General features: G+C 38.0%; 1 protein-coding gene across 6 annotated transcripts in view; it reads left to right on the forward strand.

The window, feature by feature from the left end:
* ELMO1 (engulfment and cell motility 1) overlaps positions 1-22,119 on the forward strand; it is a 306,304-nt gene that overhangs the window by 116,708 nt on the left and 167,477 nt on the right. For all 6 annotated transcript variants that reach the window (XM_040060448.2, XM_040060440.2, XM_040060465.2 and 3 more), the window contains 3 exons: positions 677-727; positions 2,149-2,271; positions 3,669-3,800. In XM_040060448.2, the coding sequence (XP_039916382.1) occupies positions 677-727; positions 2,149-2,271; positions 3,669-3,800 (306 nt within the window). The remainder of the gene's footprint in view (positions 1-676; positions 728-2,148; positions 2,272-3,668; positions 3,801-22,119) is intronic.

The raw sequence follows: 22,119 nt of genomic DNA on the forward strand, positions 1-22,119 counted from the left end.
ATGCATTGTAGGAGAGTTTGCAGCATGGACAGTTTGGATCAGCTGCTTAAGCGTTAAAGCATATTCACCTCAATAGTGATTTCAGACAGGACTAGAAAGACAAGTTAACTTAAAGAAGTGTGGACCAATGTCAACATTGCTACTAAAATATGGAGGAGAACTATCATTTGTTGTAATAAAACAGCACTGAGTTGTAGGGTGATTTATTGAATGAAAGTTGGTGCACTTGACTTTTAAACAGCTGAAATATTAAAGTAAATAAGCATTTTATTTGACATCTTGCTTTTAAGACCTGGCTGGCTTCCAGTCCATGCTTCCTTCTGTATTGTTTGTGGGGGAAGGTTGTGCTTGAACAAGCATGTAAATACTCTCTTGAACTCACAGAGATCTGTCTCTTCTGAAGTCTTTCCCAATGGGTTTTGGATCACCAAAGCCCTCAGCTTGTGATGTACTTTTAACTGTCTTGGTCTCTCTTCTCATGGTACAGTATTCTGACTTTGTGATCCCTCAAATAATGCATACAGTCATAATGCTGATATGCTGTTTCCTTTCATTTATAAGTAACAATGCAGAAATGTAAGACCTTTTAAGTCAGTATATTTTTCTAGATATGACACTAAAGTACCTGCTTCTGGCTATTTTTTTTTTAATTTTTCTTTTTTTTTTACTAAATCAGGAAATGGCAAACATTTTGGCACAAAAGCAGCTTCGTTCCATCATCTTAACTGTAAGTATATGGTTGTCAAAGTTAATGTTGTGTAGAAGAGAGAAAAGGTGACTGGTAATATAGAAGATAAGGTTTGAATGGTGGTTGAATGGGTTCAAAACTGCTTTTAGGAAGGGTTATTTTCCCAGTCACAGAAATTGTGATTTCTACGTGAAAATACAGTGTTAAATACTCCTGTGGTTCTTGGTTCTTTTGATTATTCTGTCTTGATTGACACAATTTGTCATGACTTACCTACAAGAAGCATGAATTAAAGCTAATGAAGTAGTTAATGGATGTAGTATTGAAGACCTGCATCTGCTATGATGGAAAATCAGGGATTTTGTCTTTGATGTTTGAATATGTTACATCTCCAACAGAATAAGGGAAAGTCTTTCTCTGTAGTGAATGTAAAACGAACCAACAACAAACCCCTCGCACTTTCTCATTTGCTGTCATATAATGCATTGATGCATACAACCCCCCCTGAATTTATTTCAGAAGGCATATTTTTACACTGGTTGGTTTCATAGGATGTTTGGAACAATCATAAGGATAATATTCTTAGGTGTTTATTGTAATAAAATGCTTCAGTGCCTTTTGGCAGACAGATTCTTTTATTCTGTGGAACTGTACAACATCAGTTGACATCTCCATCACCCACATGATGACTCTTTTGTTATGTACTTTGCTGTGTTTAGAGTCATGGGTCTGTTTCCCGTATAAAACTACTTGGGTTTTTTTGGCACACCAGGGACTTTTAAATTGTCCATCAGCTTTGTGTTTGCTTTCTGAATGGGATAATTCTGCACGTATAGGGCATCATATACTAATGCATTTCTAAGCAGTCTTCCTCATACAGACTGGAGGTGTCTAGTAGAGGCAGGCCTGTGGTGTGATGCTGACTCCCTGTTGAGCCCTGTTAAATCACTGTATTCTCTGGCTGTGTTTGCAGCCTGAATTCTTTTCTGTTCAGACAGCTACTCTCTTAAATATTTTTTTAATATAATCTCTTAGAAAAAAAAATATAATAACAGAGCTCTAAAGCTCTTGGGATGGAATTATTTTTTCTTTGGAGTAACTTCTCAGCACTTTATTTTTTTAATGCTACTTCTCAGTATATGAACAGACCCTATCTAGTGTGAAGTCATGTCTCCTTAAGTTAATTAATACAGTATCTGAATCAGTAGTGCTAGTCCTGGTGGTTTGACTTTTGGGGATGGGTTTGTGTTTGTGTATAGGGTTTTGTTTGGCTGTTTAGGTTGTTTTTTTTTTTGGGGGGGGGGGGGTGTTTTGTTTTTGTTTTGGTATTTTGGGGGTTTTTTCATTTTTGGAGAATAAATACACTATTGCATAGCAAATGCATACTTAGAAATGGAAACACCTGACTGCATCCACTGTAATCTCCTGATTCACCAAAATCTGTCTCTCTTTCTCTGCAGCATGTTATCAGGGCACAGAGAGCCATCAATAATGAAATGGCACATCAGCTATATGTTCTGCAAGTACTTACCTTTAATCTTCTGGAAGATAGAATGATGACAAAAATGGATCCACAAGATCAAGTAAGTATCTGGCATGATCTGGTCTTAGCAGGAAGAAGACAACTCCTGACTGATGTGCCTAAAGCTCTTCATGGAAGAAAAAGCCACTTGCTAGGAACATATACATAAGCCATTCATTTTTTCCCTCTGTGAAGCTGGGTTGTGGGTGGGGTTTATTTTTTGTTTTGTTTTGTTTGGGTTTTTGTGTTTGTTTTGTTTGGTTGTAAGAAGAAGCACTGGCTGTTTCATTCCTTGTGCAAAAGGACAACAAAATGGCCAGGCGGTTCTCCTAGCATGTAGCTCCATGAACAGAATTTCCTCTCTTCCTGAGCAGATACTCTGAGCAGCTTCCCAGCATTTCTTTCCTTTGTGCCCTTCTCAGAAGCAATAGAGATGTATGGTCCTTCCTAAAAGTACTTCTGTAGAGCTAAAATGAATGTTTGCATGAAAATTATCTGGCACACTAGAGCTGAAGTTAAATTGTGTAACAATAAACCCTGGTTTGATTACTGGGAACCTACAAAGTACTTCATTTGTTTATTGCTTGCTGTGTGCAGATGTTGACATTGATATTGTTCATTTTGCAAAAAGTGACACTCCCCTAAGATATTCCAGAAATTCAAATACAGAGTCGATGAGCCATAGGGATGTTGTGTTTTGTTTCTTTAATTTTTGTGGCCTTCATTTAGGCCCTGTACAAGGAGGAACCTGATTTCATTTTTAAGCTGAAGTAATCTTAAGGCTTTCTGATAATTTGGAGAAGATATGGTGGGAGAGTGAGATAGTTGTAAACATAAAGTAACATCATACTGTAGGATTTTATGCTTCCTAAGTTCGAGATGGAAAAGTTTGACTCTTGGGAATGTACATGCAGTCAATTAGTGCAAATCTCCACATAGAGTACCTAACAGAGTGTTGTTAATATTGCTGGTAGGGTGGTTATCACTGTCTTGAGACATTTGCAGCTGCAGTAATTCCTCTCTTACCTATTTCTGTGGTAGCAAAAATGGATAGTTACCAAAATGTGCGCTGTGTGCTGATTAATTTTGTGTTCATCCAGCAAGGTGCTTAAGTACCAGCTTAATCAGCAGCTTCATTTGAAATATGTGTGATCTCTTGGCTTCTGTGGTTAAGCCTGAGTGGTCAGAGACCTTGCTAACCTAACCTGGGCCCCCGCTTCTGGAAGTCAGTGCTTAAGCACCTGCGTGTGAATCTCATAAATGTGAGGACTTTTGAAAATGGGAACCATGAGGTCGTTCCTGCTGGCTGTCTTTCCAAGTATGAATTAGGGAATTTAGATACAAAAGCTTTGGGCAGTGGGGAGTAATACCGTGTTTTGAAATACCTTTTGTGGTATTGTTTAATTAAGTGAGAGATCAGTTATTTTAAGTGATTTTTTTAACCTTGTTTTAACATAGGCTCAGCGGGATATCATATTTGAACTCCGAAGAATTGCATTTGATGCCGAATCTGAGCCTAACAACAGCAGTGGCAGTATGGAGAAACGGAAATCTATGTACACTCGAGACTATAAAAAGCTTGGATTTATTGTGAGTATTTTTGTATGATAGTCCACTGAAAGTGGGTGCATGCATCCATTATAATACCTCTTTTCATTAGTCTGCTCTCTTACTTGATCTTCTGTCTGTTTCCTAAAGGGGAATAACTTTCCTCCCCTTCCCCAGAGATCCTGCTAACTCCAAGTGACAGCTCTAGCAGAAGTCAGGGTGCTGGAATGGACACTATAAATTCTTTACAAGGGATAGGCAAGGAAGCAGAGGTAGTGGAGTAGCCCTGTATGTTAGGGAGTGTTTTGACTGCCCAGAGCTTAGTAATGGTGACAATAGGATTGGGTGTTTATGGGTAGGGACCAGGAGGAAGGTCAGTAAGGCAGATTTCATGGTGGGATTCTGTTATAGGCCACCCTACCAGGATAAAGAAGCAGGCAAAATATTCCACCAGCATCTGGGAGAAGTCTCAAGATCTCTAACCCTTGTTCTCATGGGGCACTTTGAACCTACCAGCTGTCAGCTGGAAAATACGATACAGCAGAGAGGAAACATTCTAGGAGATTCCTGGAGTGTGTGGAGGATAACTGAGGTCAGCCTCTTCTCCCAAGTAACAAGTTACAGGACAAGATAGTTTTGGATTGGATATTACATAAAATTTCTTCATGGAAGGGTTGTCAAACATTGGAACAGGCTGCCTGAGGATGTGGTTGAGTCGTGGACCCTGGGGTGTTTAAAAGATGTGTAGATGTGGCTTTTAGGGACATAGATTAGTGGTGATCATGGCACAGTTGGCTCAATGATCTCAGAGGTCTTTTCCGTCCTAAACAATTCTAGCTGGAAGAAATAACTACCTGAAGTTTAAGCATGTAGTTTTTCATGACATGCTGCCATTAGAATCCAACTTTTTATGATGTCTTGGATGAACAGGCATTGATTGCCTAATAGATCTGGGACAGCCCTGTAAAGTCATTGTAGTTCGTTAACAATAATAAGGACCTATGAGCCAATAAATCTGAGGTACAACTCTGGTATTCACTTATAGGGCCTTGTGTTTTGTTTGTTTGAAGTCCTTCAATCTGTGAATAGGGGATGCAGAATCTCTTCTACCCTGACTTAATCAGATGAATTGGAGTTCTGGACTTGCCTAAAATCCTGGGATGCAGAGCACGATTTGGCTAAACTGTTTCACACATTTACATTAACTAATAAAGTGTATTTTTCCCCCTCTGGAAACAGAGCATGCACATGTACCGTGAATTAATGTCTTGATTTATTGCTTACTCTAGGTCAGTATGAGGTTTTCTTTCTCCTTAGGTAAAATGGTGTTCTTCATATCTCCTGTGGTTCATTACTGTCCTCTTGGCCCAGCACATACACACTGAATATTGTACAATAGCCACAGTTACGGACAGGAGGTTTTCAGCACTCTTAGTGCAAACTGGAGCTTGCTGTGCATAGGGCTCAATTCTCACAAAACCACAAGGGAACTGGGTAGAGCCTTTCTGTGTTCTGATTGCTGTTTTCATTACTGATGAATGAGGAAAAAATTGCCGCTGAATCAGTGCTGTTGTGTCTGTAAGGAGTAATTAAGTAAATGGACGGGAAGGGAGGAACTTGGCATTTTGAGGTTGCAAGCATGATAGTAAAACTAGTGCTTTGAAGGAGATTTTGAAGCTCATTGTGAGGTGGGGTTTTTTTGTTGGGTTGTTGGGGGTTTTTGTGGGTTTTTTTTGTTTGTTTGTTTTGTTTTGTTTTTTGTAGACTCATCCCTCAGCTTCATTACTCCCATTTGAGCTGTTTATTGGGAAGCCTACTGAAAACACTCTGGCAGTTGTCAAGGGTAACTGCAGCACTGTTTACTGTTTGATGATGATAGCCTTTCAAAAGGGGATGGGGAGCAAAGTTTAGGAGGGAATGGGAACTGGGATTAAAGCAGTGAAGAAAATGTAGGGAAGCATAGTGGAAGATAAGAAGCTTACTTGTGAAAGTAAGCTGCGAAAAAAGCACCATAGCAAGAGCCCCAGTGGGAGGCAGGTTATTCTCTTAGCAGTATGATGAGGCAGAGTACAAATAATAAAAATGTCCACAGTGAACTGTGAGGAGAGTTATTCTACTCATGTACAGAAGCTTTACTTTGAGCTAAAAGTCCAGGTGACACTGCAGGTACAACTTTTTTTAAGAGCTGAAGAGGTATATTACCTTCCCTACAAGGGCTGGAAAAAGGAGCAGGACTTCTTGTGAAATCTGACTGCTTATCTCTAGACTCATACATGGGCTGTGTTCTGACTCCTGGCTGCCTTCACCCCATCTGCTTCTTTTTGATAAGGTGTCTTCAGTGCTTTCATCAGCTACAGGTAGAGGGCTACATTAACAAACTGATCATGATCTGAACAGCGTGAAGTTTGTCTCCCCTTTGCTTCAGCTGTGTGGCGCAAGAAACCTGCCTAACAAGAGTCTGACCTGGAATGCTGTCTTCATTCCACTGCTGCTGATGGTCAGGAAGCCAATTTCTTGAGCTGATTAAATATTCATTTCAAGAGAGGGAGTAAAACCATGTCTGGCTTTTAAGTTGTTCCTGGACTGCTTGTTCTCTTTCTGTATGGGAAATGCAAGAATTCTGTTTATTTTTCTCAGCCACATCAAAAAGCCTTGCCCCACTACAAATGTAATGTCAAAAAGAGAAAAAGTCCAGATGTGGTTTCAGAAGCTCACAATGTAATTTGTAAAACTGCATAGTTGGAAACCTACATTCATCTAAAGCAACCACAGGACCTCACCAGATGGTTCTGATGACCAAGTAAAGAGGTTTTCAGATGAAATAGTTGTGAGATTTATTAAAATGCTGATGAATGCAACAAAAATGACTCAATTAGGAGATCTGGGATACATTCCATCCTATTGAATTATTTGTTATTTTCTGAGTTAATTTCAAATTAAATAGCCTGAATACTCTCCCTTGTATTTGAGTAAGCTTAATTCCCACAATTGAAGTGGAAAATAATTACAAAATTACTCATAATCCAGGATATTTTCATCATAATTCTTTAAGCAGCACTACTATCATTGAGAAGTTGTTATGTGTTTCTTTATAGGCAGTTCTGAACAAATGATAAGAAACTTAACATATTGGAAAAAAAACCACAACTCCTCCAAAAATCTCATCCTAGAACAGCTGTTCTCAAGTTTTCAGTGTGTAGAGCTTCTGAGGATTTTTGTTTGTTTGTTTTTGATTTTTTTTTAATTTACTTCAATTAAATATAAATGGTTTATATAAATGCAAAAAGCCAACATGGAAAGTGAGTGGTTTCATAATTTTGCTGTTCTATACTGGCATTTGCTAGTGTAGCAAAATAAAATGTGAGTTAATGAAGGAGATATGAAATCAGTAAGGAGCTGTCTATAAGGTGACAATTTAAATGGAAATTGAGAGTGGTGGGATGTTCTTTGAAAGACAGGCATTGACTTGACTTCCAGGATATTTGTGGTGGTGGCGGCTTAAGAAAATTAACATATGCTGAAGAAATCTTCTGATGAAACGAATATGGGAAGCAGTGATGACCGAATCACCATGTCATTCACAAATTAGATGACCTTTTGGGTTACAGAAACAGAAATAATGTAATTTTATACAGTCATACAAAGAGCAATGGTGCTCATTTAGACCCCTGGCAGGAATTTCATCTGCAGGCAAGTATCTTGTCTGTGGGAAAAGATAAGAGAGATTGTGTGATGTAGCCACAGAAAAAGTTGAATGTTAAGCTAGGATTTATCTGGAAAAATATTTTCAGAGCATATGAACTGTTGAGGCCATTTTTTGCATTTCTTAAACATATTCTAAAACACTATATAATTTCAGTAAACTCTGCAGTGACTTTGTGGACTGACTGAATGCAGGTTGTGTGCAGCAGGTGAGGTTCATGCAGTGATGAGGGAGATGTCTTACAAGAGTTGACTTAAAAAGGTTGCCTTTTTAGCCAATCAGCCTGAACGCTGTGGAAATCTCAAGTGTGTGTGCCAATGCTGAGAGGGAGGAAGCCATGTATAAAGCAAGAGGCGGTGATGGCAATTAATTTATAGGAGAGATTTTTAATTGGAATGATGGGGACAAAATTGATGGGGACAACTTTAAAGATGGAGGGCAGTTCATTATGAAAATGTTTATATATTTCACAGTGGTGGGTCTAGGAAACAAAGCACATGAGGACTGTGTGAAAGAAGAAAATCACCAACAACCGAGGTTGCTTAGAGCAGTTTGAAGTAAAACATGAATAATTATAGAAGACTTAAATGGCTGCATAGTTGATTTGTTAGACATTGCAAAGACTTTCTAACATGAGGAGAAGTAGCACCAGCACAGATAACATGGAGGATTTGTCCAAAAGGTTTTGGAAAGAAGCTTCAAAAACACTTGAGAGATAGCTAAAGCATGCCTTAGGCAAAATATCGACCTTAGGAGAGTCTGAAATTTCTTTTAGACTTGTATTCTTTTCTCTTTTTTCTACTTTGTTTTATCTTAAGCTACTTATCATTAATCTGCTTTATCCTAAGTCTTTTATCTTTTTTTCAAAAATCCCTTGTACAGCATAGTATCCAAGTAGCACTTTGAAGATAAGAACAAACAGTTTTCTCCTAGGTTCTTCTGTGGTGCTTCTCATTGTCTCTTGGAGTAGTTCATTAGCTGACTGTCCACAGTAACCTCCTTGACATCATGATATATATCCCCCAGATGGAGTCCCTTGACTCTACTGAAAGGAAGTTATTGGGAAAATAATTTGCAGTAATGTAATAATACTTCATAATCATTACTTGCAAGAGGGACAAACTCAAATGTCTTCCACCTTTAATTGCTGTCCTCTTCAACCTGCCTAGTAGAGCTCTGGTGTGTGTAATTTCCTCATGCTCACTTCTTTTCCCCTCCCTCATTTTCATGACATACTCTATCTGTGTCCCACCCCTGCCCCAGGATTTGAGAGTGAAGGATTAAGCTTTGGAAAAACATGGGGGAAAGGTGTTGTTTTAGTATTTGTTTTCACTTTTCAAATCTGTTTTAATTGGCAGCTAATTGAACTGACTTTACGGAAGTCAAGTCTGTTTTGCCCATGATGGGACAGTCTCCCTGTCCTCATCTTGGCCAGTGAGCTTTCTGATCCTTTTCCCACCCTTTCTCTGTTGAGGAGGAGAGTAGGCGAGCAGTTGGGTGGGTGCATGGCTGCTGGCCAAGGCTGACACACCACACCTCCTTTCTGTATTTTGCTAACTCTGTTGTTAAGTTGTTTCTGGGTTTATTCACTGAGCTTTGGTGATTTGGAGGTTCCCTGTGCTGTGCTATCATGCCTTGCTTTCCAGCTTCTTAGCTTCTCTGAGCCTTTCTCTCTCAATTTCTTTCTTTTCCTAGTCTTTTTGAGTACCCAATCCTCTTGGGTTCTTTGTTCCATTTAAATACCCACCTGAATCTATCTCCTTCCATCCTGTCTGATCACTCATCATCATTCATTCATTCATAAATTCATTAATTCTCCCTGAATTTCCACTTTTTTAGACCCTTACTCCATCCTTGTGAGGTGGTTCTCTGAATTTTCCCTAGTCTCCATCTCTCCATCTCTTCCTCTCACCCTGTTTGTTCCTCCAGCAGTATGAAGCCTCCTCAGGCATTTCCAACTTTTGCCCTGAAAGTTGTCAGGAAGTTGTCTGTCTTTCTAAAGACAGACACAAATTGCATTTTTCCTGTGTTTTATCTTCAGAAATGGATGGACTAGGTTTAGCCACATGGACCAAATATTAATCTTTGCCTCAGTGTGAAAATTCCATTTGCCTAAAAAGTGCTGTCCAAGACATTAAATGGGAACAGCATCTAGAAGTAGGAATTGTTGGCCATAGTAATAATAGCCAGCACAACAAGCTCAACCTCTTAACTCATCTATAGGCAAAATGTTTTTCTTTTGTTTTTGTTGCAATAAGGTGTGGGGTTCTGACTTGAATAGTTCAAGCACAGTTTGATTTTTTTTTTTTTCAAAAGATAGGGTGATACCTTTTGCTTATTATTCTAGGCTGTGAAATAGTTCCATCCTAGTTTTGAGCAATTTAACTTCAACTGTTGATATATTATAGCCTACTATTCATGATAAATTATTTGACTGAAGATTTGAGTCACAGGTTCATTGGTGATGATGTGTGCATATTCAAAGAATGTTCAGATTTGCACTGATAGAAAGTCAGTAGATAAAGAATTAGGTTGTTGTGTTTTGTTCATTCACCCTTTATTACTGACTGACAGAAAGTAATGCATCTAAGTGGAGTGGTGCAGTGAAAGGGCAGTGCACAATTCTAGGTAATTTGCATGGTGTGGATGAGTCGTAGTCAATTAAACAGTAGATTGAGTTGAGCTCTAAAAAGTTAACACAGAGCAAGACTCTTGGGATGGAATAGAGATGCCAAACCTTGCAGGAGTATGAATAGTCCTTAAAGTCTGTGGAGTTACTAATGTCAGCTGGATCTCTGAAGCCTTCTTGTTCCAGCTGATCATCTGAATTAATGGTACCAATTTGCCTGGCTAGGGAGGATAAAACTTTCCTAGGAGACTGGGTTAGAGGGAGATGGACAGACGCAAATGCCATGTGATGCATTTACTCAGCTATTCTTGTTGAAGACTTGGGGATGGTCATCCTTTATCTTCCTAAAGAAAATGAAGGCCTTAAAATTTGAAGTCTTACAATGTTATGGGTTGTAGGACTGTGAAAGCCCTGAACAAGAAGCTAAAATTTTGTGATTTGAGACTGAAGTCTGGAAGCGGTCTAAAATGCTGAAAAACTCATCACAAAGATTGTGAGCAGTTGTCTGCAGCTATTTAGTTCTCATCTCCCTGTTATTTCCTTTGGTAGATGATTGTACATTTTTATCTCTGCGGTGATTGTAGGTTTTTATCCTTTGGGAAAGCTTTTCAACTATAATAAAAGCAGTGCATCCTTATACTTAGATTCTCTTGTTCACTTTGGCAGTGACAGAGGAACATTTTTAGAACCATGCTGCATGTGTGCCAAACGAGATCTGATCCTTCCAAAATTTTAGACCTGATCCTTTTTAAATTTTAGATTGATAAGATTTAATTACTGGCTTAACAGTAGAACAGCATTGATGACAGATTGTACTGCTGAAAGCTATTAGTAGTCTTCCATCCTCTTCCACTCTTTCTACTCCTACAACCCTCTCTTTCTCTATATGCTATTTCAAAACTTGTGAAATCACTTGTTGCTGTGGAAAAAAAACCCCACTCTAAAAAGATTTTGTTTTGCTGAGGTATTCATATATGCAGTGCCAGACCTTCAGGTGAGTTGCCATACTTCTAAATGGCTTATATTAAAGTAAAGCCCTTTGTCATTTAGTAGTGGCAGCTTATAATTAAGCACCTTTCAACACAGCAAAATCCATGTCTTACAGCACTCCCCCAGAAAGGAGATTCTTCTTCTCCCCTCCTTTCATTGTAATAAATAGTTTTCATAAGATTTGAGTATCCTTTTATTTAGCAGTGTTACATTTGGAGATGGTATGTCCAGGTAAAAAAGAAAACACACTCTGCCATTTGCCACTGCAATTACCCTAATGTTGGACCAGTGGGATAAGACCGGACTGTACACAGGATTTCTCCTCTCATTTTTACCTTTATAACCACTAGAGGCTGCCCTTCTCTGTTATTTGCGAGCTTCATGATCCTATCATTTTGTTTTGAAGCTAAAATTTTTAAGTGGCTATCTTATAAATAAGCTATAAGTGATTTATTCTTCCTGGTAAGTTTTGGAAGATGAAGACGAATAATGCATATTTATTTCCTGGTGTTAAGAAAGAGTGTAGTTGTAATAGTGACTTTCACTGTCAGTATTTGATAATCTTGTAAGTAAAGAAACAGAGTTGGAGTTTCATATAACTGTATTTACATTCATAAACACTTATTTGGAAGTGTTTGAGACAAAATAAGTCTTGAGGATGAGTTCTGGTGTAGTGGTGTGGCATTGCATAAGGCACTGCAACATTCTGGCATTTTTGTCTTCACAGAGTAACATTTACCGGTGTAATCCCCTTGCTGTGTACAGAGTATCACAAGAACATGATCTAATCACTGGGAATAACAGCCCACGACCTCAAATAAAATTGACCTTAAAACAATGAAAACATCTAAGCTGATGTGAATGTTTGAAATGCTTGTGAATTTTAATACTGTGCGCACCAACTTGCTATGTGCCCTAGCACTCCTGCACTTCTTCTAAGCCTTGCCACTCACAAATTCCTGACTTTGACACATACCTCTCACTCTGTGCCCTTCTACTTACCCTCTCTTTCCACTCCACTCCTGGTTTGCTTTTTTCCTCTAAGCCTGGAAGGTGGGGCCAGGGAATGCTCAGGAGAGGCAACATCTTCAGAAAAGGCGTGTTCCAAAGAGATTTGTTAAATTCAGTTAATCCTAAGCATTTCTAATGCTGCCAAATGCAGTCCATGTTCCAAAGGAATTTCAAGACTTACACAAGAGCATGTCTTAGAAGTTTTCCTTGCATAGAATGAGTGGGCTTGGATTTTGACAAACAGTTATGTAAAAGTTGATATAGTTAGAGCAATGCAGTGCTTAATAAAACATTCCTAAAAATGGCCAAATAATTGCTAAAATTTGCTAAGGCTTTTGCACAGAAAGAAGAGGCTAAGTATTCTGTTCTAACACTTAAAATAATTTTCAAGTATCTGAAATTAAAGTTTAAAAATGGAAAGTGGCAGAAAAGCTGAACTGCAGTGGCACAACCAGATTTACCTGTAATTTAGGTATTTTTCTCAAGTTTCCCTTTGATTTTGACATCTTGCTTCCCTGATGTTTCTGTGAACATTGCTGCATGATAGATCTCAGGCAGAGCAACCACAAGCAAGACACTGAAACCTGTATGAGAAGCGTGAACAAAATACATGAAATACAAGAAAACAAAAACAGAATGGAAGAGTAAGGATATATAAATGGACTGATGATGATACTAAAGATGTAACTAATGGTTTTATTAGTCTATACTGGCATTTGGAGGAGCTGCAATCTGCAAGCCAGTTGTTAATTTTTCTGAATCTGTATGGAGATATTGTCTGAAAAGGGACTTATTTCCTACAAATAAACTTTAAAAGAAAACCAAAAACAAACCCACAAAGGCTCCTTTTCCCTTGTTGAAATCTTCACTTTGCTAGTTGAAAAACAAAGGATAGTTTTAATTTATTAGAAGAATATTTTAGATTGTTTTATAATATGAAGCTCCATGTGGAAATCTCACAGAATGTTTTCCAAGAGAGTACTTAGATCTTCTCTTTACAGTAATACAGAATGTTTGTCAGGATTGTTTTTCTTTATAATTCACCTACAGATAGAAATACTTGGTTTCCCTGCTGTATATGGCTTGATATTATTTGGAGTACATTGGAATCTCATTAAAAAAAAAATAAAAAATAATGGCAACTGAAGTGTAATATTTGACAGCAGAGGGCACCAATATCACACCACATGTCAGTTGCTCACCAGAGTTTTTCAACAGCTTGATTTCATGGACGCAGAACCTTGTCAGCCTTAGAAATAGTAGAAATTACTCTTCTGGCTGTAAATTCCCATTTCTCAGTGATATGCCAGCAGATGTTTGATGTTTAGGCTAAATGATACCTCTACGGGTTACTTAATTTGGCTTGCATGTTATGGTTTGTTATACAGTGCATTGTAAATATTTTCCTTTCTTGCATTTACGGGTGAGATATTTTATCCTCCCTGAAATAATAGTTTGTTCCTGTGTCTGAGTGTTTTGCAGCCTTGTTCTGTGGCAGGGATGCTTTCTTGCAGTCTGGGATTTTTTTTTGGGGGGGGGGTGGGAAGTGTTGGTTTTTTGGGTTTTTTTGGTTTTTTTTTACCTGTCAGGAGTTTCTACAAATCTCTAAAAGACAGGATTTTATAAGTATAGTTATAGATCTAATCAGATAGACTTACATTTGATGCCCTCTGACAAATATGAGCATTGGCAGCAAAGCATCAATCTCTTTTCAAACCTGAGAGGCAGAAATCCAGAAATTCCTCCAGTCTGGCATCCACCACTCATGCTTGGTGCTGTTAGGAGCTCATCGGTACGTGTGACCTATTGTGATCTTTCCTGTCAGCAGAGTTTCATAGTTCTAAGTTACTGTTTGCCACAAACAAAGCATTCCATGGTTCCATGCCATGCCATGTGTTTGGTGCTAGGCCGTGGAAAAGCAGGGCTGTGCCGAAAAGAGGATTCCTGTGGGTAGAATGGAGCACTCCCCACTGAGGTTTGCAACTCGGCAAAGTTCATGCTGCAACTCCACTCATCACACTGGCACTTAGATTTGTTGAGATGTTCAAGTCAGTGTGTGGTGGTGGGAGATATCTCCTCTAGTATAACTTAGAGCGGGGTAGGCCCCAGGGTTAGAGTTTGAGCCATAAATCTCTTTGTTAAGCCCCTGGACCGCTCTGAGCAGTGCAAGGATGCGTGGGCAGATGCCTGCTAGGCACAAGCAGGGGAACTGCTTGGTTGCCCAACACGTGAGTGAGGGTGCAGCCCCCTCGTGATCTCTGGCCACAGGGGCAGATGCTGTCAGGGGACATCACATCTTCTCAGCCAAGTGTGATTGCAATGTGGAATAAATACTCAAGAATGACAAAAAACAAGATGGATGGTGAAAACTGAGAATTGATCTGTAAATCTCAAAGGTAGTGCAATTTTTCTTAATTGTCAGACTTTTGTGTGAGGATCCTGGGTGCTAACAGAAGAATGCAAGAGAATTACTGCTGTTTGGAGGCATGATGTTTTAAATGGCTTGGAGAAAACTTGAGGAAATTTTTCTTATCAAGGAAAATGGGTTATAATGTAATCAGGAAAGCCAGACGTGATGACATGTGCAATGGATGACATCTGTGCAGTAGAGAAGCTACTAATTTTGTATAAACTTGGTGCTGTTCATCTGAACTGATACGCACAGGATGAGGCCCCTGAGTCAAATGCATCTTTCTAGTGACCAGTAAGAGAGATCACAAAATCCGTATGTTATAGCTGCTGTTCTGGTTTACTGTGAAGCTGAATGTGACTTCCCAGGACTGTTTGTCCAGAGCTATGGGGATCTAGCAACTTGAACATTGGTAAAATTAATAAACCAGCCTTTTACCATATGCAGCTGAATTCCTCTTAGCTTTAGTCCTTCTGGAAGAGAACAGATTTCAAAGAAAGAAAAAAAACATACTTGATGGGCCACTGAGCTTCTTTGACCTTTCAGTATCACTTCAACAATGAAGTTAAAACTAACCAGAATGAAATATCTATGATTGTGTGTCTGTGTGGCTCTGTATAATGTCATTCCTTCTGTGTTTTGATTTTCTAATTCTTTGTTTCATGATTTTGTGCTTATATAAATATTAGTTGAAGGAACTATCCTTTAAATCAGTTTCTTAATGAAGATAGTTGTTTTGAGAAGGGTGAATAAAAGGTTGGCACTTTAGTATATATACCTTTTCAGTATTTTCAATTGTGAACTTGTAAAATAAAAAATATTAAACTCTTTGTGATTTTTTTCTTGAAGAAAATCCACTAAAAATGTAAGTGTGCAAATTTAAAGGTAGTTACAATGGAGCATTGCATTGCTGGTTGTTTCTCTCTCTCTCTCTCTCTCTCTCTCTCTTTTTTTTTTTTTTTTTTTTTTTTTTTTTTTTTTCCCATATATACTATTTATTATTTCACTGAATAGTTTTCTTTGCCATGTGAATGAACTCCTGGGGGCAGGCAAGCTCCACGGATTTGAAAGTAATTGGGCTGAATAGTTTGTTTCAAATGTAGCATAACAAGAATTATTTTCTGACCCCTTCACTGGGAGATGGATGGATCTTGGATGTCTTTCTCTGGATACTGAGTACCACACGTCTCAGAATTTGCACAGACAAGGAAAAAAAAATAAAAAAAGGAGAAACATCCCCCACAAAACTGGTCAGACATAATGACATCTCAGTTCTTTCATTGTGTGGGCTTCATCTGTTTCACAAGACTTGGTTTGGATGGATTATCCTAGACAAACCCTTGCTTGATATTAAATGGTGGTAGTTTTTTGAAACTGTAAATTCAATTTAATGTTAATTACAGCTAATATTCTATTTAAGTTTATGATTTTTTTCAGTGTATGCATGCATGCAAAGAGATATATGTGTTACTTAACATGTGCATATTGCTTTTTCCTCCTTGTCTCATTCCTCATGGCTTGTTTGGGGTTTTTTGTTTGTTTTGTTTTTCGTTTGTTTGTTTGTTTTTGCCTGTTGTAATATTTAAAGGATGGTGAATAGCATAACACACAAAATATTTAGATTTTCTTCAGATGCAAAGAGTTACAAACATTCTTTTTGAATATGAGTTTTCATTAACCAAGGCCTGAGAATAAACTCAAGAGGGGAAAGGCACCTTATTTTTAAATAACCAATTTATTTCCCCAAATTAAAAACATCTTCATATCTGAATTTTGAATATTTTCATAGTTAAATGTGGTCAACTTGTTAAACAGCCCCTACATAAAATCATAAATAGTAGATATATGTCTTCTTTTAAAATTGCCTTATTTTTTAAAACAACCCTCTACATTTTGGTGTAGCTCCACCCTGTTTTTGACATTTGTCTGGAGGAGGCTGAAGGCAGAGCGGAACAGTACCCAAACATGCAACACGTATCAGCATTTTGCAGAGCTCAACTCTATTCAGAAGAGCTTCACATTCCTGTAGAGGGAGGCAAAGAAAAATGGAAGTCAAGGGAACTGAAATTCTCTAGTGAATGGATCCAGTGCTTTTTTCATCTTTGTGGTTTGTTTGGGGGGATTTTTTTGGTTAAATTTTTTGTTTGTTTGTTTGGGGCTTTTTTGTGTCCTTTTGGGGGGCTTTTTTCTGTCCTTTTTTATATTTTATTTTATTTTATTTTATTTTATTACCTTACTACTGAGGATAGACGAGGGTATCCTACAGGCTGGGCATAGGTGATTGTTGACTTAAGGCAGAATATGGGACTCAAAGGTTTTAGGAAGGATTGGTCTTGTATTCTAAACCTGTCCCTGACATCTACAGAGCCTGGCTGTTTCTACTCTGGCAGGGGAAAGATTTGACTGCAGAGCTGGTAATTTTGTGCTTGGGAATGTCCATCTAAAGGTAGCTAAAATATCACATATGTTGACAGCTTCTTTGCTGTAGATTAGTTTTCATCTTTTCCTCTGCGATTATTGGAAGCTTGTCCTGGTGAAGGTAATAAAAGAAGTGTCAGTGGGTGAACCACAGAGCTCCTGAATTGTAGCCAGCTTTTTCACCCAGTTCTGCAGGTCCATGTGCCTGGCTGCAAATGCCATTCCAGTTCTGTTTTTCAGAGCTCTGCGACAGAATTTTCCATTTTAAATTTGGACAGCTGTTGTATCTGGCTGTCAGGCAGGCAGTAGATTCACATGGATGATTCATTTTGAACTGGGGTTTTCTCAGACACAGGGCTGACTTCTCTCCACTGTATTTGAACTAAACACAGCCTGGGCCTTTCCTTTTGCACATGACAGAGGTTTTAGCCAGCTTGCTTGAGAAGGAAAACCACAAAACCTTTCTACAGAAATATCTGAAGGCAGAGCAAGATCTATCCCAGATTTCCTCATGATGCTTGGCATTGAGTTTAAGTTCCTTTCCAAGCTCATTGTTCTCTGAGCAGCACAGACTGTAAAGATGCAGGGATGTCCCCAGCCACCACTGTAATTGGTAGTAATAAAATTCCAAGAGAACTATAATTCACTGCACAAATGGAGTGCCAATCTTCTTATTCTGTGGATGTGTCTACCGTCATACACAAACATCATATCCTTTGCTGGAGATGATGGTTGCTCCAGCAGGTTCCCATTCAGAATTTCACTCTTCAGTGATGACATAGGAGAGAGGCCACTGTGGCAATAAAGGGGCTGCTTCACTTGTGGCATCCCTGTAGATGCACATCCTCAGGAAAGTTCTAAAGATTATTTTTACTTTACTGACTTTGATTTTACTTTATTGCTTATAATTTAAGGGGTTTTTTCTTTAAAAGGAAATGCAACTGAAAGTTGTTTTAATTAATGCACCTTAAATTTCAGAAGCAAATGTTATGTCAAAAACTTTAGTAAAACTGCTCAGAGTGTAACTAAAACAATCAAATATATGCTCTCATAGTAGTCTCAGGTGTAGAAAACTCCAATTCAAGCAGCCCAAGATTTGGTACAATTTGGTTTTGAGCTTTTCATTTTACTTAATACAGAGATCTAGAGATTCTTCTTTTTTCCTTGTTGATAGGCAATGTAACTCATTTGCTTGGAGCATATGCTAAAATATATATGTACACTCATTAACTATTTTGTATCTTTTCCTAAAGTTTTGTAAAAAAATGTCTGTTGAAGAGCTCTGAACTTCTGAATTATGGAGCCATTATGCTTAAATAACGTGTTGAAGTCACAATCTTCCTTACTGAACAGACATTAAACTTTCCCAAACTCAAAAAAAAGCTTTTCGTGACAAAATTTAACTTAGGAACACTTAGTCTAACCAACTGACACATTTGACAGGAGTCACAGAGATAAAATTGCTGAGGTAGATTTTGAGTCTTGCAGGTATGAATTCTGTCTAGTCGCAAACATTTAATCTGTGTTTGTTTGCAGTGTTCAAGTATAGATGGATTCATTTCTTTGGCTTGCTGTTCCTGTTAGCGCTGTTCACACAGTTTTCTCACATAACTGTCTTCTTGCTAGCTTGATATTTCTCCTGCTGGGGAGGATGAGAATTCATGTCTTAGATTCTATCTGTATAGAGAAGGCAAACTGCTTTAATGACATTGGTAAAATTAAACCAGTCATCTCCCAACACATTCCAAAGTCATAAAAAAGCCCATATTTGAAACAGTAGTTCTTTTGAGGCTGGGGGTACTAAGGGCCAGTTCTTTGGGTACTGTGTGCCAGTTCTTCCCAGTGTACTTCATGAGTGTTGTAGCTCAAACAGTACAAAAGTGGCTTGCTGGCCAGGGCGTGGGTAATATAGCCCATCATGATTTTGTAAGAGCTGGAGCTGTCTGAAAAGCTATAGCTCTTGGCTGCTCTCCAGCAGCCCTGGCTGGAGGGACACCTGCTTCATACCCTTGCAGTTGAGCCTCTAGAAGGTCTCATGGGAAGGGTCGCTAATTCCCTTGCAGTGAAAGCCATCTGGATTAGCTTGCATCTCATCTGGCAGCAGTTTAATCTAAAGTGGACTGGCTTTGCCCAAAAAGCCAGGGTAGACAGGAAATCTGGCATGATCTGGCTGTAAAAGGATCTGGTAATCTCAGTAAATAAACTAGTATGGCTTTCAGTTTTTTGACCCACTCCCAACTATATCTGCAACTGGATGTTTGATTGCTTATTCCATTTTTCTGTAAGCTTAGTGGATATGGTGAGATATCTGAGAGTTATTTTCCATGCTGAAAAAATGTAATTGAAATGACCACATCCCATTGATTCATTCTATATATCGCTGAAAGAGTACATGACATATTACTGCTTGATAACTATATTTTTCCAGTAAACATTACTTCGGTAGTAAGAAGCTGATAATCTGTGAATTGTTTAACTTTTTAACTTTAAAATCTGCCCTTATCAACTGAAATAAAACCTTAAAGGTGGCTCACACTTTTCATGCATTGGACAAGATGTGATCATCTGAGTTACAGAAGTAATTTTGGATTCTTCTCTTTCAAATTATTGGCAACCTGTAGGGCTTTGGAATCCAAAGCATTAGCTCCATGTAATACAGGCATTTTTAAAATACAAAGAATTATGCAAGAGCTCTTTGTCTTGCTTTGTAATGTGTAATTTATTCATGACTGAAACTATGTCGTGCTTTTGACATGCCTGTTATGCTCTATTTAGTGATTTTTAGGTGATTTAATTGTACCTCCTTAACACTGAGATTTTTGCAATTTTTCCCACTATAGCATCTTTACACAACTGGGACAGATTTCTGGTGACTTACATAGAACTCTATTGGTCTTTGCATTAGATTACACAGTAGCTCAATGAGTTAAGGATAAATGGTAGTCAAATTATTGCTTTTTTACCTTTTGTAGGGCAAATGCTATGTAGATTGTATTTAAAATTTCTTTGCTTATGAGTGGATTTATATTGGTGAGGTCAAACTTGATCCAGCAAGTCTGTTGCTTAACATGTTACCTAAATAGGATTGAGTTTCATTATTGGAGGATAACATTTCTAGTCTACTAAAATGTACCCCAAAGCTGTCACGTCAATAACAACAAGAAACAAAAACAAACCTCAAATTTCTACCTGCTAGTAGAAATGGAAAAATAATTGCCAAAACACAAAGCTAAAAAGAGCTAGAAATGAGTTTAAGGAAAAACCACCACCATAGTGTGCAGATATAATTTGTAAATCTTCATGAAAATTATATCCAGTAGAAATATACTGGAGGTCTCTTTATATGTGGTGGAAATGTGGGAATCTGATTTAAATGACTTGCACTGAAAGTATCTTAAATTATTTTCTTCATATTCTTTCAAATATATAGTAATTTCTGAGCTTCGGATACTTCCCACTTGCGTTAGCGTATGGGGATTTTTGTGGGTTTTTTTGTTTGTTTTTTTTTTTTAAATTCAGGAATCCTCTGGATGCATTTTCATTCTAGCACTGAGTTCTGATGTAAATTAAAAAAATAGGCTCTGGAAGGAAAAAAAAAAATCACATCTGCATATTTAAATACTTATCAAGAGAAAAACAAATCTGCTAGTTCTTGCTTTCATTGATTACATACAGGCTGAAAATTCCCAAGTCACTGTTATATCTCATTAAGTGTGCATCATCATCATCATCTCTTTGAATACAGTGCTGTTAAATAAAAAGACAAAAATATTTCCTCATTAAGAATTTTAGCTGACTACCTCTTCACAAATGTCGGTTTAATGTAGTATTTTTCCTTATTTGTAATTATTGTGTAAATGAACAGATGGGAACATTTTGCATGTAAAACTTCAGGTTTATTTAGGGAAGGGATAAATGGCGAGTCTTTGTGCTTGTTGATACTTTTAGCATAAGTTTGTCATTCATAATTCTGTAAATCTCACTTAAAAAGTTCCCACTCTTCTTGCCCTGAGTTCTGAGGAACAAACATCCACGTATGTACTACTATGATTTCCTGATTTGATCTGGGGGAAGTTTTGCAGAGGTGCTGTAGAACCAGGTAGGTAATTGCTTTCCTTCTTAGCCTACAGAACAGTGCTTTAGATTTAAAAGGATGAAGAAAATGAGTAAGCGAGTAACTGAAGATGGGAGAAAGAAATTGCTGTCCTTAGTGTTACCTTGGTATACAGAATGTTCCTTTTTCCATTAAAAAAAAAAACCAATTTTGAGAGAGCTCATTTTATAAAGACACCATTAAAACTGGATTCCTGTGACATTTGGAAGTTGTCCTGTCATCAGTTCTTTTACAGTCCTGACTCTTCCCTGGAAACTTCTGATGTGTTTTTGTCTTGCCACTTACAGAAGTGAGGCACGCAGAATTAGCGATTCACCTGAGCTGCTTTGGGATTGGGAAAACAACTATTACTGGGTCTAGCACCTACTCCATACTGCTGTCAGGACAGACTAGCATGAATTGGCGACTGATTTACATGGCTGCTACACACAGCACCGGTGCAAAATGCATGATAAGATGTCAATACCTGTCAGGACAGAAATAAATTTGTATGTTAATGGCCTAGAAATGCAGGGAAATGAATAGTTCTCGTGCTTCGGCATGTTCATGTGGAAGATGCTGTTTTTAGGAATAACATAAGGAATGACTGGTCCTTATCCCATTAGCAGTTACAGACAGTACACCATTGTTGTGAATAGGCACTTTGGTGTGAGGACACGTACCTGCCACTAAAATCTATACAACCCTCAGAGATTGCTGCGGAAGCCAGGAGTGAGACAGTGAAGCCATTCAGCATAGAGAAGAAAGCTTTACACAGCCAGAACTGCATTAGAATGCTAGGTTTTCTGAATGTAATTATTGCACTGGGATTTAGCCAGAATAGCTGTCTTATTGTGAAACGTGTCATGTGATTTTTTTTTTTTTTTTATGGTGGGTTTTTGTTGTTGTTTTGGTTTGATTTGTTTTGGGTTTTTGTTTGTTTGGTTTTATTTTGTTGTTTTGGTTGGGTTTGATTTGTTTTTTTCTTTTTTTTTTTTTGTTGTTGTTTGTTTTTTTAATGGCATAAGCAGATGTTATTTTGAGTTTTCAACTTATCAAAACCAATGAATTTTTGTCCCCACGGTATCCTACTGAATTGGCTAACAA

This window comes from Hirundo rustica, chromosome 1, assembly GCF_015227805.2.
Source record: "Hirundo rustica isolate bHirRus1 chromosome 1, bHirRus1.pri.v3, whole genome shotgun sequence".
NCBI classification, from domain to species: Eukaryota; Metazoa; Chordata; class Aves; order Passeriformes; family Hirundinidae; genus Hirundo; species Hirundo rustica.